At 42.9% G+C, this 17,457-nt stretch overlaps 2 protein-coding genes across 2 annotated transcripts; both read left to right on the plus strand.

Moving 5' to 3' along the window:
* The first annotated feature begins 1,574 nt into the window (after positions 1-1,574).
* On the plus strand, positions 1,575-9,259 carry bbs2 (Bardet-Biedl syndrome 2). Its single transcript, XM_053426967.1, has 18 exons — positions 1,575-1,692; positions 2,554-2,688; positions 2,967-3,194; positions 3,323-3,448; positions 3,602-3,664; positions 3,794-3,871; positions 4,039-4,143; positions 4,312-4,398; positions 4,525-4,660; positions 4,929-5,068; positions 5,228-5,357; positions 5,444-5,615; positions 6,022-6,151; positions 6,247-6,366; positions 6,730-6,867; positions 7,246-7,358; positions 7,823-7,971; positions 8,474-9,259. Exons 2-18 carry the CDS (start codon positions 2,572-2,574, stop codon positions 8,578-8,580), a joined length of 2,139 nt encoding a protein of 712 aa, XP_053282942.1. The 5' UTR covers positions 1,575-1,692; positions 2,554-2,571; the 3' UTR covers positions 8,581-9,259.
* Positions 9,260-11,920: 2,661 nt separating this feature from the next.
* Positions 11,921-16,621, plus strand: b3gnt9 (UDP-GlcNAc:betaGal beta-1,3-N-acetylglucosaminyltransferase 9). Its single transcript, XM_053427057.1, has 8 exons — positions 11,921-12,191; positions 13,352-13,486; positions 13,598-13,708; positions 13,786-13,905; positions 14,241-14,603; positions 15,048-15,289; positions 15,383-15,638; positions 15,725-16,621. Exons 3-8 carry the CDS (start codon positions 13,601-13,603, stop codon positions 16,115-16,117), a joined length of 1,482 nt encoding a protein of 493 aa, XP_053283032.1. The 5' UTR covers positions 11,921-12,191; positions 13,352-13,486; positions 13,598-13,600; the 3' UTR covers positions 16,118-16,621.
* The last annotated feature ends 836 nt before the right edge of the window (positions 16,622-17,457 follow it).

Consider the following 17,457-nt stretch of genomic DNA (forward strand, 5'->3'; position numbering starts at 1 on the left):
GGCTCGGTTGTACTGAATCTTCCTGAGACGCCAAATCTGTGACAAACAAGAAATAACATTGATATAAATTTCAAAAACACACACATGTAAAAGTAATGTAAAGTGTCAACAAAACATAATGCAGATAGCAAATGCCATAACAAAATCACATCGATTGTGTTCAAACAGATGAGATGAGGGGACCTAAGACACCACATCATCAGATTGCAGTATGTTATTACAGATGATGATCACGGCTCAGAGAGACAGAGATGACTTGTTGGTCCATAGATGTCATTCTCACTTGTGGTGTAAACAAGTTACACATATTTATACAACTAGAGCTAATTTCTAAGGTAAATAAAAAATTTCAAGAATTCAGTGTGAGTTTAAAACATATGTTCACAGTGATTTCATAAATGAACACGAAGATGAGGATGAATACAATTTGGAAACCAAGGGAGGTTTGAACCAAATATAATGGAACAGAAATCTCAGATCTATAATTGTTTAACTGTTTTATATTCATCTGTTAACCTTTAATTCCTTTTCATTTTATTCTACCTGTGTACATATCTCATTCTGTTTCAACTAGACAGCAGTTAACTTTATTATCTGCCCTATGTGTCACTTAAGAGAAAGGTACATCTATCAGGACATACACAACCTAGATAGTAACACCTGTATTCCAATACATGTATAAATACTTCAATATGCTAAAGCCTTTTCAAATTGCTTGATTCTGAAAACATTGATATATTTGATCAACTGGTGCAATAGTTTACATATTTTACCAAATATATAATCTACATGAGCTTCTTGGCTTCACCTGCATCACCTGTACTCAAGTTTGGCTAGCATTAGCATTAGCTAACATCAAGCATTAGCTACTTAAACTTCTATACAACTTAGTTTTACATATTTTACTGAATATAAAAATCGACATGAGCTTCTTGGCTGATGCTGTTACTAAAGTGTGAACCTGTTTAATAACTATAAAGACACAAAGCAAAAATACACACGTCACTCACCTGTAATCAACGTTGGCTAGCATTAGCATTAGCTACCATGAAGCATCAGCTACTTCAACTTCCGCACAGCTTCTTCCAAAACTCCGGTAGTTTCCCTGTCTGTTATTATTTCATTATAAGCAGTGATACCACGTGACAATAAGCAAATATCTGAATGAAACCAACAAGCTAGCATCACAGACTAGATAAGAGAGGAAGTGCAGAACAAACACATATACATTTAAGAATAGATAGATAGACTAATCCCGTGGGAAATTTAGGTCATCCAGTAGCTTATACACTTAACCGACATACATACATAAAACACATATACATGGGTAGAACATTGCAGATACAGGTACATGAGTGGGTCTGACACTATGGTACAGAATGCAATGATGTATGAAAGTGTTCTTGTGCTGTTGGATAAAGATACTTTGGTTAAATGCAGAATCAAATTAACCATATTTTCCCCCTAAATGTATTTTATACTATTTCTTTAACCTGTTTTATCTCCTCTCAGAAATCAGTGTGAAGTTCAGCAGGTTTTATTCTGAAAAAAGCAGACAGGAACCGGAAGCGGTGGTTGTTGTGGGATTCCACTGTGATCTCGTGCAGCTTGTTGCGCTACGTAGCTAGCTCGTTAGCTTGCTACTTTATTACTGAACGGGAAACTCACACCTGCAGCCGAGGAGCGGAACAGGTGAGACGGTTTGTTTGTGTTGTTGTTGATTAAAGAGATAAACTCACTTTTCTGTCTCGTCAGTAAGTTGGAGTTAAGTCTGACGACATGTAAGCTAGCGATGCTAATGTCATCAAGTTAAGCTAGGCTTCCCATGAAATCAACAAACGGGCATTTTATTTGCTACATATGATTAATATCGTGCGTGTCGTTGACTCGGGGTGTGTGTTATTGTGTATTTGTTGTATGATCTGTCGACTTGTACCGGAAGCGACAGAGAGAGATTAGCTCGATGAGGGAGCTTTAGCTTGCTACCCGTGTTGCTAGGCAACGGGACCCACCAATGGGTGTGTGCGGTAAAGCCTCTAATGACATTAGTGGAGCAAAATCACGCACGTGCACGTACATGCACGTGCGTGACCTGCTGTTCCCCGTGCATGTGATTCTGAGTTTATCTTTATTTGTCTTAACCCTGAATTACAATCTGAACATTTTGGGAACTGAAACGATTTATTGATCAGTTGTGTGTGTGTTGATCAATAACTAATAAATGTGTTCGTTTTTGTGAAGACACACATGTACAGTAGTGAACATGTGTTTCATCTTAAACATTATTATTATCACTTCTAAATGTTGTGTGGAAATGTGTTGATGTCACAATCATAACACAATCTGGAAATAAAAGCTTAAAGGGACAATTCACCCGAAAACAAAAATGAAAGTTCACTCATTATATAAGTGTTCGAGTCCACAAAACACAGCCATATTGCATATAATTGAAGTGAATTGGGTGAACAATCCCTTTAAATCTGAAATGATCTGGATTAACACTCGTCTCCCACTGTTTTCTACTGGTTTCTTCTTTTGCTCTGGTCTGATTAGGGATTCACATTAGGCATCATGTTGGTCCCCATATTTACCCTGAAGCTCAACCACAAGATTAACCCTCGCATGGTGACTATTGGGAAATTTGATGGAGTCCACCCGTGTCTAACTGCTGCTACACAGGCCGGAAAGGTGAGGACAATAGAGATCTGTGACTTCATTCTATTAGAGCGTACTTGCTGTGTGAGTACAATATAATTCTTCTCAGGTGTCGAACAACAAATCGCTTGCTTGTTTTGGGGCCTTGTCATAACATTGCAGAAACAGAGGGACCCACTCTGTGCTTCCCAACATCTCTTCTAGACTTGTACCCATCACAACCTTTGTTACCTCTACAAAAACATTCTTAATGTTATACTACACATCATACTTCAGATGTTTCTACCTCACACCCTCTTTCCCTATCAAAGGTTTTCATCCACAACCCTCATGCTCGTGGTCAGAGACCCGTGGCCCATCGCCTGAGCCAGAGCACCCAGGACTCTGACATCTCGCTGCTCAACATCAACCAGGCCGTCACTTGTCTGACAGCAGGACAGCTGGGACCCAACACCACTGGGGACACATTGTTAGTGGGATCCCAAACCAACCTGCTGGCCTACGATGTCCATGACAACACTGATGTATTTTACAGAGAGGTGAGCGGTGATGGGAGGAGGAAAAATACTTTCGAACATAAAACTATAAACCAATGCTTTACATATAGTGTATGAGCCTCACTTGGTTTTAAACAACTTGTTTCTGTCTCTGCTCTGTGTGGCTGTAGGTTTCCGATGGGGCTAATACCATCGTGTTGGGGAAACTCGGGGACATCGCGTCTCCTCTTGCAATCATTGGAGGGAATTGTGCCCTGCAAGGCTTTGACTATGCGGGCAATGACCACTTCTGGACGGTAAGAACTCACACTCTAGTTTGAAGTCGGACTACACTTAAGATTCTGCCATACAAGTTTCATCTAGTAGCTCGAGGACTAACCCAACAATGTTTAAATAACTTGGAAGACAGGTTTAGCTTCTGTGAGGTATAATCATGATGCTGTTCTCAGGTGACTGGAGATAACGTCAGATCTCTGGTGCTCTGCGACTTCACTGGTGATGGGAAAAACGAGGTGAGTCCCTCAGTTTGAGACACACGCTTTTATTGTTGCTTTCTTCTGAGCTGTCTCCTGTTTTCTGTAGCTCACTGTCCTGTTAAAAATGAAGAATTAGTTTGTTCACATTGTGCGTTGTGTTTGTAGCTCCTGGTTGGATCTGAGGACTTTGATATCCGAGTGTTCAAGGAGGACGAGCTTGTGGCTGAGATGACTGAGAATGAGGTAAACATTTCACTCAATCCAGACTTTAGACTGGACTTTGTTGTGGCTTCAAGCACTTTACATCGTGTTTTGTATCCTTGTTAGTTTTCTCCTCTGTTTTGAGCTGCATTGGTGCAGAGCAACACCTTTTTAAATGACAAGTATTGTCTCTGCTCCTCTTCACCCAGACTGTAACATCATTGTGCCATATGCACGGCAGCAGGTTTGGCTATGCCCTCGCTAATGGCACTGTCGGAGTCTATGACCGCACCGCCCGCTACTGGAGGATCAAGGTACTGACATTTGTCATGAAGTGGGTTAAAGATGCCATATGTGTACAATGTTATATCTTTTTATAATTTTAGTTCTCAGGATTATGGTCATAACTGATTAACTTCCAACTTTAACCTGAACTAGAATGTAAATAATGTCTCCAATGTTTTCTTTCTATCCCCACTCAGTCTAAGAATCATGCAATGAGCATCCATGCCTTCGACCTGAATGCTGATGGGGTCGTGGAGCTGATCACTGGATGGTCAAATGGAAAGGTCAGTTTATTAGATCTGGTATCAAGAATCTGCAATTAGATTATTCTTATGTTTCTCTGCCAATTTCAAATTTCTCATCTTTCTAACTACAGCTAATTCTGTGTTTTCGTCCCTGTGTTGTTTCAGATCGATGCTCGTAGCGACCGCACCGGAGAAGTCATTTTCAAGGACAACCTCTCCTCCTCGGTGGCGGGAGTGGTGGAGGGCGACTACAGGCTGGATGGACAGCAACAACTCATCTGCACCTCCATAGAAGGAGAGGGTGAGTCATGTGTCATGTTGGTTGAATATGGACCTTTACAAACATTCATGGACAAATGCATTTATATGTTTTTGTGATTTATAACATATTTATACAGTGTATAAACTGTTCGTTCATGTTGTCACAAATGTAAACTAACTCTTAATTAGTAATGTGTAATAAAGATGAAGGTGTGTATGTTGTGCATGTTCACAAACATTTCAAGTTCCCAGTTCCTGAATACTTCACACTACTTCTCCTACTTCATATCAATGTGTGTGTCCTGTAGTCCGAGGTTACCTGCCGGCCGGTAAGGACCTGAAAGGGAATCTCATGGACTCCAGTGCTGAGCAGGACCTCATCAGAGACCTCAGCCACCGCAGACAGAATCTGCTGCTCGAGCTACGGAACTATGAAGAGAACGCTAAGGTGCACATGTTTCTGTTTATGCAGGTCGCGCTCCATCCAGATCTTTTTTTTGTAAAATCTCGTTCCTGCTGATGTTATTTTTAACATATCTGTTTGTTTCAAAGTCAGACACGTGGCTTTGTGTTGTGCTGACCTCCATACAAACTGTCATTGTTTCAGGGTGTGTCAGAAACAAACAGTGGGATTGGTGTAATTCCAGCCAACACTCAGCTCCAGACAGCGCTGTCCGTGAGACCGGCTACAGAGGCCCAGAAGGCTCATGTTGAGCTCAGCATTTCAACACCAAACGGTAAAGATCTCCAATATCTGACAGTGAATTTCATACGACTGAGTAAATACTAATAATTCCTGAATCCCACTCTTATCCTTTTACAGAAACAATTATCCGCGCAGTGCTGATCTTTGCAGAGGGGATCTTTGAGGGTGAGAGTCACGTGGTCCACCCCAGTGTCCAGAACCTGTCGGGCTCTGTCAGAGTCCCCATCGTCCCACCCAAAGACATCCCAGTGGATCTGCACATTAAAGCCTTCGTGGGGGGGAAGACCAGGTAAGAAGTGTGTGAGTGTTTAGGTCATTTCATGATTTAATGATATCTTACACAGCCTTGCATCCACCCATTGAGCTCAACAGACTCAAAAGTACATATAATACATAACATTTACCATATTGCATATTGAGATCAGATACATATTGCAAGTACACAGACATTTTCTTCAAATTGCTTTAATTAAACGCAGTAAAATTATCCATTCTCTGCTGACAAACAAACTAACTCTGATAAAAACTCTTTGGCAGAGATAATAACAGATCCCAGACCTGCCTATTCATGAGAGACCTGCTAATAACAACCACTTTGTGTCCATATCTGTGAATGCTCTATGATAACGATGACAATAACTGTTTTGTTTTATATTAACACCACTGTTTTGTCTTTATCTTCTTGTCCTCTCCAGCACTCAGTTCCACGTGTTTGAGATCACTCGTCAGCTGCCTCGTTTCTCTATGTACGACATCAACTTTGACTCTTCAGCCGCTCCGCCCACTGGGAGTGTCACCTTCAGCATCAGCGAGCGACCACAGAGGGTGAGCTGTCCCAGTGACTCTCTTTGAGACACAGACTAAGAGAGAGAGTGATTCTGATCAGTGTTATAAACATGTGTCCGTGTGTGTGAATGTAGGTGGTGATGTGGCTGAATCAGAACTTCCTGCTTCCAGAGGGAGTAGAAAATCCTGAAGTCACCTTTAATTCACTGAGAGGAGGAGGACTGTTGTCTATCAGCATGGCCTCCAATGGACAGGTACACAAACACACACCAACAATGAGCTTTATGTTTACATGAAGAGAATCAACGAGATTTAAAAGTTTCAAAGTATTTGGAAATATCTGTGAACAACACTGAAATTGTGGTTTATTTGGAAATAAAATAAGCAACAATCTACATTATAAACTGATGGTCATGGTTATTTTAATTGATCAGAAATGAGGTCAGTAGAAAGTAATGATTTCTGTTGCGCATGCTAGCAAAGAATCAAATTACTCCATGTACAGTCATAAATTAGCCAAAGCTCACACTTTCTTGATTCATTTATTTACAGCTCACAGGTGTAAAATGAAAACAAACTACTCAGTAACATAATGAACTGCATGTCTGACCAATCAGATCACTCTGCTGACTGATGACATCGACCTGGCGGGAGATCTGGTCCAATCACTGGCCTCCTTCCTGGCAATAGAGGACCTGTCAGCAGAGGCAGACTTCCCTGAATACTTTGAAGAGCTGAGAACTACACTCACTGAGGTTTGGTGCTATTATTTGGATTTTGTCCAACATGTTTGCTGCTTATTCCTCTCAAGCTTCTCAACACTTCTCATCATATGAACCCGTAGAGTCACTGTTATGACTGTTATCCTGTGTAAAAAGCCTTTTACAAGGCTGTGAAGTCAGTTTCTATTCTATTGTCTGTTTGCTTCTTTCATGCTCAACTGATTAAAAGAGTTCATTAAATGCTTTTGTAGCATCAGCTCCTGTGAAAGCAGAAGAGTCTTTACTTCTTACATGAGCTGTTTTTCTTTATTGTGATTGCACCGTAGCCTCGACATGTTAATATATTAAACCAGAATTATACGTTTTCCTCTGTGGTGCATTAACAGTGGGTCTTTAATATCTCCATGCCAGGTGGATGAGTTCCACTCCGTCCACCAGAAGTTAACTGCAGAGATGGCCGACCACTCCAACTACATCAGGAACATGCTGGTGCAAGCAGAGGATGCTCGCCTAATGGGGGACTTGTGAGTTACTGCAACAATTACACTTAATTCAGTGATAGTACGTTAAAGTTATACTATGGACAATGCACCATTAGAAATGTGCCCCCCCCCCCTCTTCAGCTCAAGGAGAGAAATAAGTATTTTCTGATTGTTTCACAACTATTTACCTTCTAAAGCACAAATAAACAGGAACAAGCCTCAGAATAAACCTTGAGAGAAGTTACCATATAATTATGTATTTATAGGAAAAGCACTTGTGTAGTTGGGAACGTTTAGTTCTGACGGCAGCTTTCTGTGTCCGTCAGCATCTTCCAGAGCCAGGGTGTCATTCACAGCCTCCTGGAACAGTCTATATAAAAGATTCCTTATTAATGTTCTGTTTTAACTGTTCCTTTCCTACAATGACAATTCAAAATGTCTTCTGGGGAAAGTATCTGCTCCGTGGCAATTGGTTTTATTTTATTTTCCACATCTGCCTCCTGTAGGATCGTGATGAAGAAGCGCTACAGAGAGCTCTATGATCTGAACAGGGATCTCGTCAACGAGTATAAGATCCGCTCCAACAACCACAATGCTCTACTGGCCTGTCTCAAGTCGGTCAACCTGGGCATACAGCGGGCAGGTAGACTCCGAGGTAGGCCAGTGCGCGTGTGTAAGTGTGTGTATGTGTGTGTGTGTGTGTGTGTATGTGTGTTTGTGTATATAAGAGAGTGTGGACCTTTGGTTTATGTCAATTCACATTTCATAAAGTACTCTGATTAGTGATGTTGGTTTCTATCATCTAATTAACCACTGGATAAACTTTTCACTGTCTTCTGCTGGTTTTATTTGGTAGCATAATGCAAATAGCAAATAATTTAAGAATAAAGAAAGTTTTGAGAGGGATACAACACTCTTGACCGCATTTTACACGTCATCTTCTCCAGCTCTGGCTCTGAGGTGCATTTATTTTGTCCATGGCAGTGACGTAACCCACTAATAATTTGTTGTGATCGAGAGTTTGTAAAGAAAACCTCAAGAAGAAGAAAAGAAACAGGCATTAACACTGATTTCAGCTACAAATGACAATTAGCAAAGCGTTAAACTTAAAATCATCTGTCTCCTAATCATCGTCCTCTGCTCATCCTCCTCTGCAGTGGGTAAACCCAAGAACCAAGTGATCTCCGCCTGCCGAGACGCCATCAAAAGCAATAACGTCAACTCGCTGTTCAGGATCATGAGAGCTGGCACGGCCTCCTCCTGAGGGCGGCATGCAGATCGGAGAGGGACGCTCCTGAGCACAGCTGATCAGGAATGTGACGCTGAACTGTTTCCTGCATTGCACCAGGAAGGATGAGCCTGAGAAAAGAAATATCTGTGGACGTGAAAGCACTGGGAAACACTGTTTTAGCCTTAATCCATCTTTTTCCATGACTTAGTTATAATAAGAATCTGGCAGCAGCATTGGAACCAGCTGCTCCAAAGTTAAAAATCTGCAAGGTCAGGAGTCAAAATGCTGACCACAGACTTAGTGCACTGGTAAAAATGTCCATCTCAGTCTGTGGCTGTTTGGAGGAGAAGATTATGTTGAGTCTGACTCAGCTGGAGAAGAGTCAACATCAATGTGGGAGTGACAGAGAGAGTTCAGCTGGAACCAGAACAGGGAGCGGAGACTTCCACCAAACCGTTTGTCACAAGTACAGGAACCGACCTGATCAGTGTGAGTGCAGCTGTGCTTTAGAATAATATATTATAATTAATTTATCCCAAAGTTTCCAACATGTTGGAAGATGTTTCAAAACAAAAAAGTGTCTGACAGCAGCAGTTGATAAGAATAAGGAACTTTACATCAATGTCGCACAATCTTTTATTTAAAGTTAAAAAGTGAATTAAAGTGTTTAAACCAGAGACTGTAAATAAAGATGGACGACCTGTCTCCACTTCATCCCACCATCCAGAGATTAAGCCCAAAAACAATCTTTGAGAAACATTTATTTGACTTTATATTTTGCTCCATGTCCCTTCCACTAACATGGAAGAGACACAGGCTTATGACCTACTCTGCAGACTGGAGAGCTGTCATGTCGTCCATCTTTACTCCCGGTCGATGACACCCACAGGGGAAGTGAGCGCGTGCTGGCTCAGCACTCAGACTGTCTAATCCAGCTGGCTGATGTTTAGAGAGAGCACAGCTGGAGCGAGACAGAGCAGCTTCCTGTCGGACACAGCGACCTGATGATGCTTCAGAGAGAAGACTCGCTCGCTCAGATGTCCGCTCCCAGCTGCTGCTGCTGCGTGTGCGTGTTGGTGTTTGTAGCCAAAGAAAACTATATTTTAAATTAATGAATGTGACCGAGGACCAGTGCTGTGTGTTTGTTTACCTTATATAGACCCCCCACAGAGATTGTAAATGTAATGGTGTGTTTGTTCTAGAGGAAACTGTTATTAAATTAACTTGTGTTTTAAAAAGTTGGTGTGGCCATTGATTCTGTTGCAGGATCATTAGCGCAGAGGACTTCAACAGTGGGGTCTGGGTAGGTACTGCAGGGGGGTCGCGAAATGTTTGGTCGATTAGACTATTTTTTATAATTTTTGATTTATTTTCCACAAATTTAAATGTCTTTAAATACACATTAACATGCATCCAACATATTGAGAGGCTGATTTGACCCTCTGCCTGACAACCTCCATCTGTCCAAGGTTAGATAAGTTGTGTGCCTCCCATCAGGTTCCGACATCTCACTAATGTGGGAGTATGTGTGCCATCCACAGATGGCTTGAGGATTCACTATCTCTTCTACATGTTTGTTTAAAATAAAAACATGAATATATGAACCCGTGTTTTATTTGAATAGCTTAGTATTGAATGCACAATAACAGGGTCGCTATGTTTATATATGGCAATAGGCCCAGTTTAATATAAAACACAATATATATAGTAGGGGGTCCCTGCTCCATCTCTCAGTTTGAGCGTCCTTGGCCTGATAAAACATTGAAGACCCCTGCATTAGAGGATGTTTTCTTCCTTCTTGGACATTTAGATCTGATCAGTCCTCTTCTTGAAAGAGCCTCCCAGCACTTTTCTCTCATGGATTTCTTCTTCAGTCTCGTGTTGTAATGGTTTGTCTGTCTTCAAACTGCAGAACAGATGAACCTCAGTTACTTAACGTTTCTAGAGAAAAGTGGTTTCATGTTTTCTTATTGTGTAATTATCAGAGTGATGTCACTGCACTGAGCCGCTCTGCCGGAGCCGATGAGGGTTTTGTGTTTTGCTCATGGACACTTTATTCTATTTTACCACCCACGTTTATTTGCTTGTTTATTTATTTATTTTTATCAGGGATTTGCAAAAACGACGAAACTGATTTCTACCAGTCCTGTTGGAGAGGTTGGACCTGAGAGAAAGCTAAATTAAATTCTGGTGCGTTTGCAACAATACGATATTTACCCCATTCAAATAAGTTATACATTTGACCAGAATATCAATAATATATTACTGCTCTGGAATGTCACAGGTCAATATGTTGTCCGCTTGCAGCTCAATAAAACCAGGGGGGGGGGGGGGGGGGGGGGTGCATTAAAAACAGATCATGCACTCTCTTCATCTCTTCTGTCCCTCTGCTCTCCATCGTCTCTCTTCTCCTCCTTCTCCTCTTTCCTTTTCTTTGGGTTTAAGCACTTCTCTTTCTTTTTTACTTCCGAACATCATTGAGCAACACTTTCTGTATTTGTATTCTGTAGCTGGACCTGGTCTCTGAATTCCACCAAGAAGTAAACTCATGACTCATGATTTTATGTTTCTCTCTCTCTCTCTCTCTCTCTCTCTCTCTCTCTCTCTCTCTCTCTCTCTCTCTCTCTCTCTCTCCCCTTCTATTCATCCCTCTCTTCTTCTCTTCTTTTCCATTCTCCCTGGCTGCTGTGTTGGCATCTGGTTTGTTCAGCGCCAGTTTAAACCACGTGGTCAGCATCTTTTTTTTTTTTTTTAAGAAGGGGGATGCTGCATTTACGTTCTTCTACTCGGCTCCGTCATTTGGCTTCTGTCTCCGTAGTTGTCAGCCTTGGTGTGGTTCAGCCAAATATGAGTCAATCCCGTTTTTTAAATGACCAATTAAATCTTGAACAAACATTAGTGGGATGAGAACCACCCAAAATGACAGAAGCCCTGTTTGACGTGTACAACATCCTCTGGTGGTCGGTCGCTAACATCTGCGGAAGACCCACAAACACACAACAGATAATCACCATCTTGTTCTTTTATTTATGTCCCATCTGCAAACAAGGAGGGGGCGGGGTTTATGACCTATGCTGCAGCCAGCCACCAGGGAGCGATCAAGACATTTTTGGATTCACTTTTGGAAGCTGTCATGTCGTCCGTCTTTTTTTACTACTTCTTTATATAAAGAGTTATTTACTTTACATTTTTTTATACTGTCTTTACCTTTTTCAATGTTTGTTGTGTTTATTTGATTATTAAAACATTTGAGCTAAACATGTTAGTTTGAACGTTCACATAAAAATCATCATGTTTGCTGCACTTTCTCGACGATACAATTTGTGATGACTGTATTTCCCACAGCACTTGAATGCATCATGAGTGCAACAGCTCTACTTAGAAACGTCACATCTGCTGTTTCATCTTCTGTCTCCTCTTCACACACACACACACCCTCAAACACACACACACACTCACACACTCACACTCTGCAGCTCCTCTTTTCCTCACTGGAACTTTTTCTTCTGAAAACTTTCTCCGGAACTTTTCTCTTGCTCCGGTGCATTGAGCAGAGAGGAGCCTCAGCAGGAGCAGCAGCAGCAGGACAGATGTTTTCACTTTGACCTCCGCCTCCTCTTCCTCCTCCTCCTCTGCCTCGTCTGGTAAGTTTGAATGAATAGAATTAATGAAGAAACATTTCCTGCACTTTAACATAATGAAACTCTGCAGATTCATTGTTGATAAGATAAAAACGTGCAGCATTCAGAATCTCGGTCCTGCCTGAGGTTGCAGGACAGATGTTGGGATCAGTTCCACACACACAACATATTTGGACAAATGCTGGTCAGGAACATTATCTGTGACCAGTTCCTCCCAGTTCTACACGCACAGAGTCACTTAGTGAGACTTGCTCCCCATGACATGGATGCTGGGACACAGTGTTCTTTGAAATAGTTGGTACCCTCATGTTCACTTACATAAGACACAGACACTCCCCCTCCTCCTGAGCGCAGCAGCGGGTCCATGGAAAACTCTTAATCCAGAACAAATACTTTAATTATACGTGTTGGGATCTCTGATCTGTTAAAACCATGTAAGTGGGACGTGAATAATCAAAGTGTTCACATGAAACTAACTTAACTAACTGTGCAATAGCCATTTTCAATGCTGTGACATATATTCTCTTCATTTACAAGGCAACTTTTCCCCATGATGGGACTGGTCAAATGTTTTCTTATCTTATCTTACACTGAAAAGTGTTATTGTTTACTGACTAGAAACTTATATTTATAATTAAATGTATCAGTTTTGTTAATATTGTTGTGTTGTGAATGTTGTGTTAACATTATGGTATTCTTAAGGAATTAAGGTTTAAAGTCAACTATGACATAAAATCTTTTTTCTAATTAATTTAACTGTATATTAAATATATTTATTTCTGTGCAATTTCAATATCATATATGTTCAATACTGCTATACTGTTTGTGTATTTGTACAATGTACATATTTCTATCTTTTATGGTTCCTAATGTTTATATTGTATTTTTTTACTTATTGATCATCTTTACAGTTATATGTCACTATTTTCCTATTTGCTGCGGTAACACAATACATTTCCCCATAGTGGGACTAATAAAGGATAATCTTATGTCATCTTATCTTATCTAATCTCATCATCTCATATTATCTTATCAAAATAAGATTTGACGGCATTAGACAGGTTGAGCAAGACCTTTAAAACCAGAGCTTCCACATCCAGGACCGTTTATCTTCTTCTTGTGGGTTTGTCCTGGTTCATGTTGTTCTTCTTGTTGTCCTGCAGGTGTCTGAGCAGCAGTGGAGGACGGAGACAGAGACAATGGACACACATCCAGTCATGTGAGTGATCTGCATCAAGGACCAAATCAATCTGAGTTGCCTCCATCTCATAGAGACTTCTCAGCCCCGTAGCAAACAGGTGAGGATACGACAACACACGTGTGATTACTGCACAACAACAGTGGAATGTATTGTTACAGTAAAGCAGTGAGTGAATTCCTTTAGTATTTAATTCAAGTGTCTTCAACAGGTGATGAGGAGGAGGATGGTGGCGATGAGGAGGATGCTCCACGTGAAGGGAGATGTGATGTGCACGATGCTGCTGTTGGTTGTGTTCTGTCTGCTGCTCTACGTTCGACAGGTGAGGACGGACACAGTCGGAGCACGTAACTCATCCGACATTTCAAACGCTCCCTCTAACACCAGCCTTGTTTGCAGGTGGCCGTCTCCTCTGGGTGGGACAGACCTCAGTGGAAGCTGGAGATCCACGGCTCCACCAGCCCCAGTCGGACACTGCTGGGGGCCAGGGGGGCCAAAGGGGGCCAGGAGTCTCAAGAGGTGTGACTCCATCATTTGTTTGCATGAATGTATCACAACCAAATACTGTTGTGTCACCAAATTGCAGGTTTTGTTGCATTTTGGTCTGTGAAAGACCTCTTAACCGGATACTTGAACATAACCTGCTCTAATGTTCAGAAAACACATCACTTCAACGTCCAATGCTGCAGCTCCACTTTTCAGCCTCTGTCAGAAACACTTGGTTTTAGCTCCGTTTACCAAGGGTTTAGGGCTTTTGGATTTTTCAGACCTTTTACATACTCAAAAAACGTATACAAAATGAAAGACAGTACAGGTCTCCTCTAATGTCCTTTGTCCTCTGTCTCATATCCAAGTTCCCCTCCAGCCCGTCGGAGCCACAGCTGCCTGCCTGTAAGCCCCAGTCCAAGTCCAAAGCCCCTCAGGCCAAGTCCAAAGCTCCTCAGGCCAAGTCCAAAGCTCCGCTCAAATCTAAGGGGAAATCAAAGTCGCGAAGGAAGAATGCTGTACCGACCAAACCTGCTGCCAAGCCCCTGCCCACGATGCCACCGTTTGACTTCGAAGGCTACTTGAGAGAGAAGGACAACAGGGACTTCAATCTGCTCATCGACCAGCCGGAGAAATGTCACATCCGAGGAGCAGAGGAGGAAGAAGGAGGCGAAGCTCCCTACATGCTCATCGCAGTCAAATCTGTGGCGGCAGATTTTGACAAGCGTCAGGTAAATTATGACGTGTTGTTGTTGCTGTTGAATTTAGGCTTCGTATTGGATCATAGGCTGAATGTAGAACATGATACCTCACGAAAAGTGAAGTCAAAATATCTCTATTGCCCCCTGGTGGCTGGCTGCAGTATGGTTATAAACCCTGCCTCCTCCATGTTAGCAGACGAGACATGAACCAAACTAGAATCCAAAGTACACATCAAATAAAGTTTTCTCAAAGATGGATTCTGTCATTTTAGGCAGTTTATTATCGCACTGATGTTTGTTCACGTATTCATGGTTCTGATGACTTTTCATTAGTAATTTGATGCTATAAAAACAGGGTGAACGTCATGATTGACAGATGAGACCGTTGCCCCCATCCGTGCAAGATTCTGTTCATCAAAAACCAAGCTGACGTGAAACACCTGACCTTTGTTTCTACTGCCTCGATCCCTGTAGGTGGTCCGTCGGACATGGGGGAAAGAGGGCCTGTTCCCGAACAGCGTTACCATTCGTACCGTTTTCCTGCTCGGGGTTCCCAGGAATCGAACGGCTCTGCCTCTGTGGGATCGCCTCCTCACCTACGAGAGTCAAACGTTCCGGGACATCCTGCTCTGGGACTTTGAGGATACCTTCTTCAACCTGACACTGAAGGAAACACATTTTCTGAAATGGGTGAACAGCAGCTGTCCTCAAGTCAAGTCAGTGTTTATACAAAAAAGAGTCATGAGCTTTTCATATTCTCAGCCTGCGACTCGTACGTAACACGTTTTTTGTTTTCCTTTGTCACACAGGTTCATTTTCAAGGGTGACGCTGACGTGTATGTGAATGTGGAGAACATATTGGAGATGCTCCAAGGTCAAAAGCCAGAGGAGGATCTGTTTGTCGGGGATATTATCATTCATGCCAAACCCATTCGCCGACGTAGCTCCAAGTATTACGTGCCGGAGTTCATGTATGGGGGGGGTCTGTACCCAAACTACGCTGGAGGAGGAGGGTTTGTGATGTCGGGGCTTACGGCTCGGAGACTGAGCTCTGCCTGTCAACAGGTGCTTCAAAACTAGAAAAAGAAGTTGAAGCATTTTAATACGTTTTAGAATTCTTTGATCGACAATCGTCTCTTTGCGTCCTCTAGGTGGAGCTGTTCCCCATTGATGATGTCTTTCTGGGAATGTGCCTCCAGCTGATCGGCGTCAAACCGTCACGTCACCAGGGCTTCCGGACCTTTGGGATTCCCCGGCCGTCGGCAGCGCCCCACCTTCAGACGTTCAACCCCTGTTTCTACAGAGAACTCATGGTGGTCCACAGCCTCAGTGTCCCGCAGATCTGGCTCATGTGGAACCTCCTGCACGACCCCGACCTGAGCTGCCACAACCGGAGCAGCCTGACGTCTTCGGCCTTCAAGTGGAGGGGGAGGACGGGGGAGGAGACGGGGGAGGTTACGGGGGAGGAGACGGGGGAGGTTACGGGGGAGAAGACGGGGGAGGAGACGGACTACGGCGAGAAGCGGGTGTTCGTCATGCATTAAGGACAGAGTGGGATCTGCAAGAGCTCCAGTGAATACAAAATGGTGGTGCTCATGCTGGATTTGTGGCCAAATGGAAAACAGGATGACGTGTTCACAGCTGAGTCCTGGGAGATTTTATCCAGATCCTGGCAGATCAACTCGGGGGAAATTAATCGGCAAATGTCCTTCAAACTTGAAATCCAAAAGAGTATTGAGGCTTTTGCCACGTGAGCCCTCATCTGTCTGTTGAGTCTCTGGACTTTTGAATGTTTTATCTAATCAGAATGTGTTGTGTTACTACAGAGTGACCCTTAAGGTTCACCATACTTCCCACTGTGAGTCTGTACATGCTCACGTCCCATTCAAACTTAAATGAGGGTTTGTACCAACTAACCATTCCATTCCAATAAGTGGATATTTGTACCTGGAGCATCTGCAGGAAACAAATTTCCAGCTGCACACAGACGTCTGCGGACGGGTTTGGGATGACATTAACGCCATGAGGACCATAGTGGACCCCAGTGGAGCCCAGTGGAGCCCAGTGTATCCTAGTGGAGTCCAGTGTACCCCAATGGAGCCCAGTGTACCCTAGTGGAGCCCAGTGTACCCCAGTGGAGCCCGGTGGACCCCAGTGGAGCCCAGTGGAGCCCAGCGTACCCCAGTGGAGCCCAGTGGAGCGCAGTCGAGCCCATTGTATCCCAGTGGAGCCCAGTGTACCTCAGTGGAGTCCGGTGTACCCCAGTGGAGCCCAGTGTACCCCAGTGGAGTCCAGTGTACCCTAGTGGAGCCCAGTGTACCCCAGTGGAGTCCAGTGTACCCTAGTGGAACCCAGTGTAGCACAGTGGTGCCCAGTGGAGCCTGGTGGACTCCAGTGGACCCCAGTGGAGCCTGGTGTGATGGCAGATGCTCAAATTGGGAATTCACCTCAAGATTGAGTGGTTAGCCGGTTTAACCTCATCCAAGTGTAAATGTGTGTGTGACTTAGAGGACGCGGCTGTAAACACAGTTAAGCAGCGGAGACTTTTTTAGTTTCCTGATGTGAATCATTTGCAGAGATGTTCCTCTTCTGTTTGTTTTGCTTGATAGAAACAGACAAATAGACGGTGACTTTAACTGTTTCCCTGGAGGAACAACAAATGCCTAAATGGAAACCAGCTGCACAGCAGGAACCAGCTGGGACCAACACACACAGAAACACACAACCTCTGCTGAATGACTCTGAAGATTGTAGACTTCCAGTTTTTCTTTATAATTCTAACTTAGTTTAATTTTATTTTGTCTTTGTCACTCTTTACATATCAACACTCCTCTGCTGTCAAAATGTTCCTTGTTAAAAATGCTGAAAGAGAACATTATCATCA

Source organism: Pleuronectes platessa, chromosome 7, assembly GCF_947347685.1.
Source record: "Pleuronectes platessa chromosome 7, fPlePla1.1, whole genome shotgun sequence".
In the NCBI taxonomy this organism is placed as follows: domain Eukaryota; kingdom Metazoa; phylum Chordata; class Actinopteri; order Pleuronectiformes; family Pleuronectidae; genus Pleuronectes; species Pleuronectes platessa.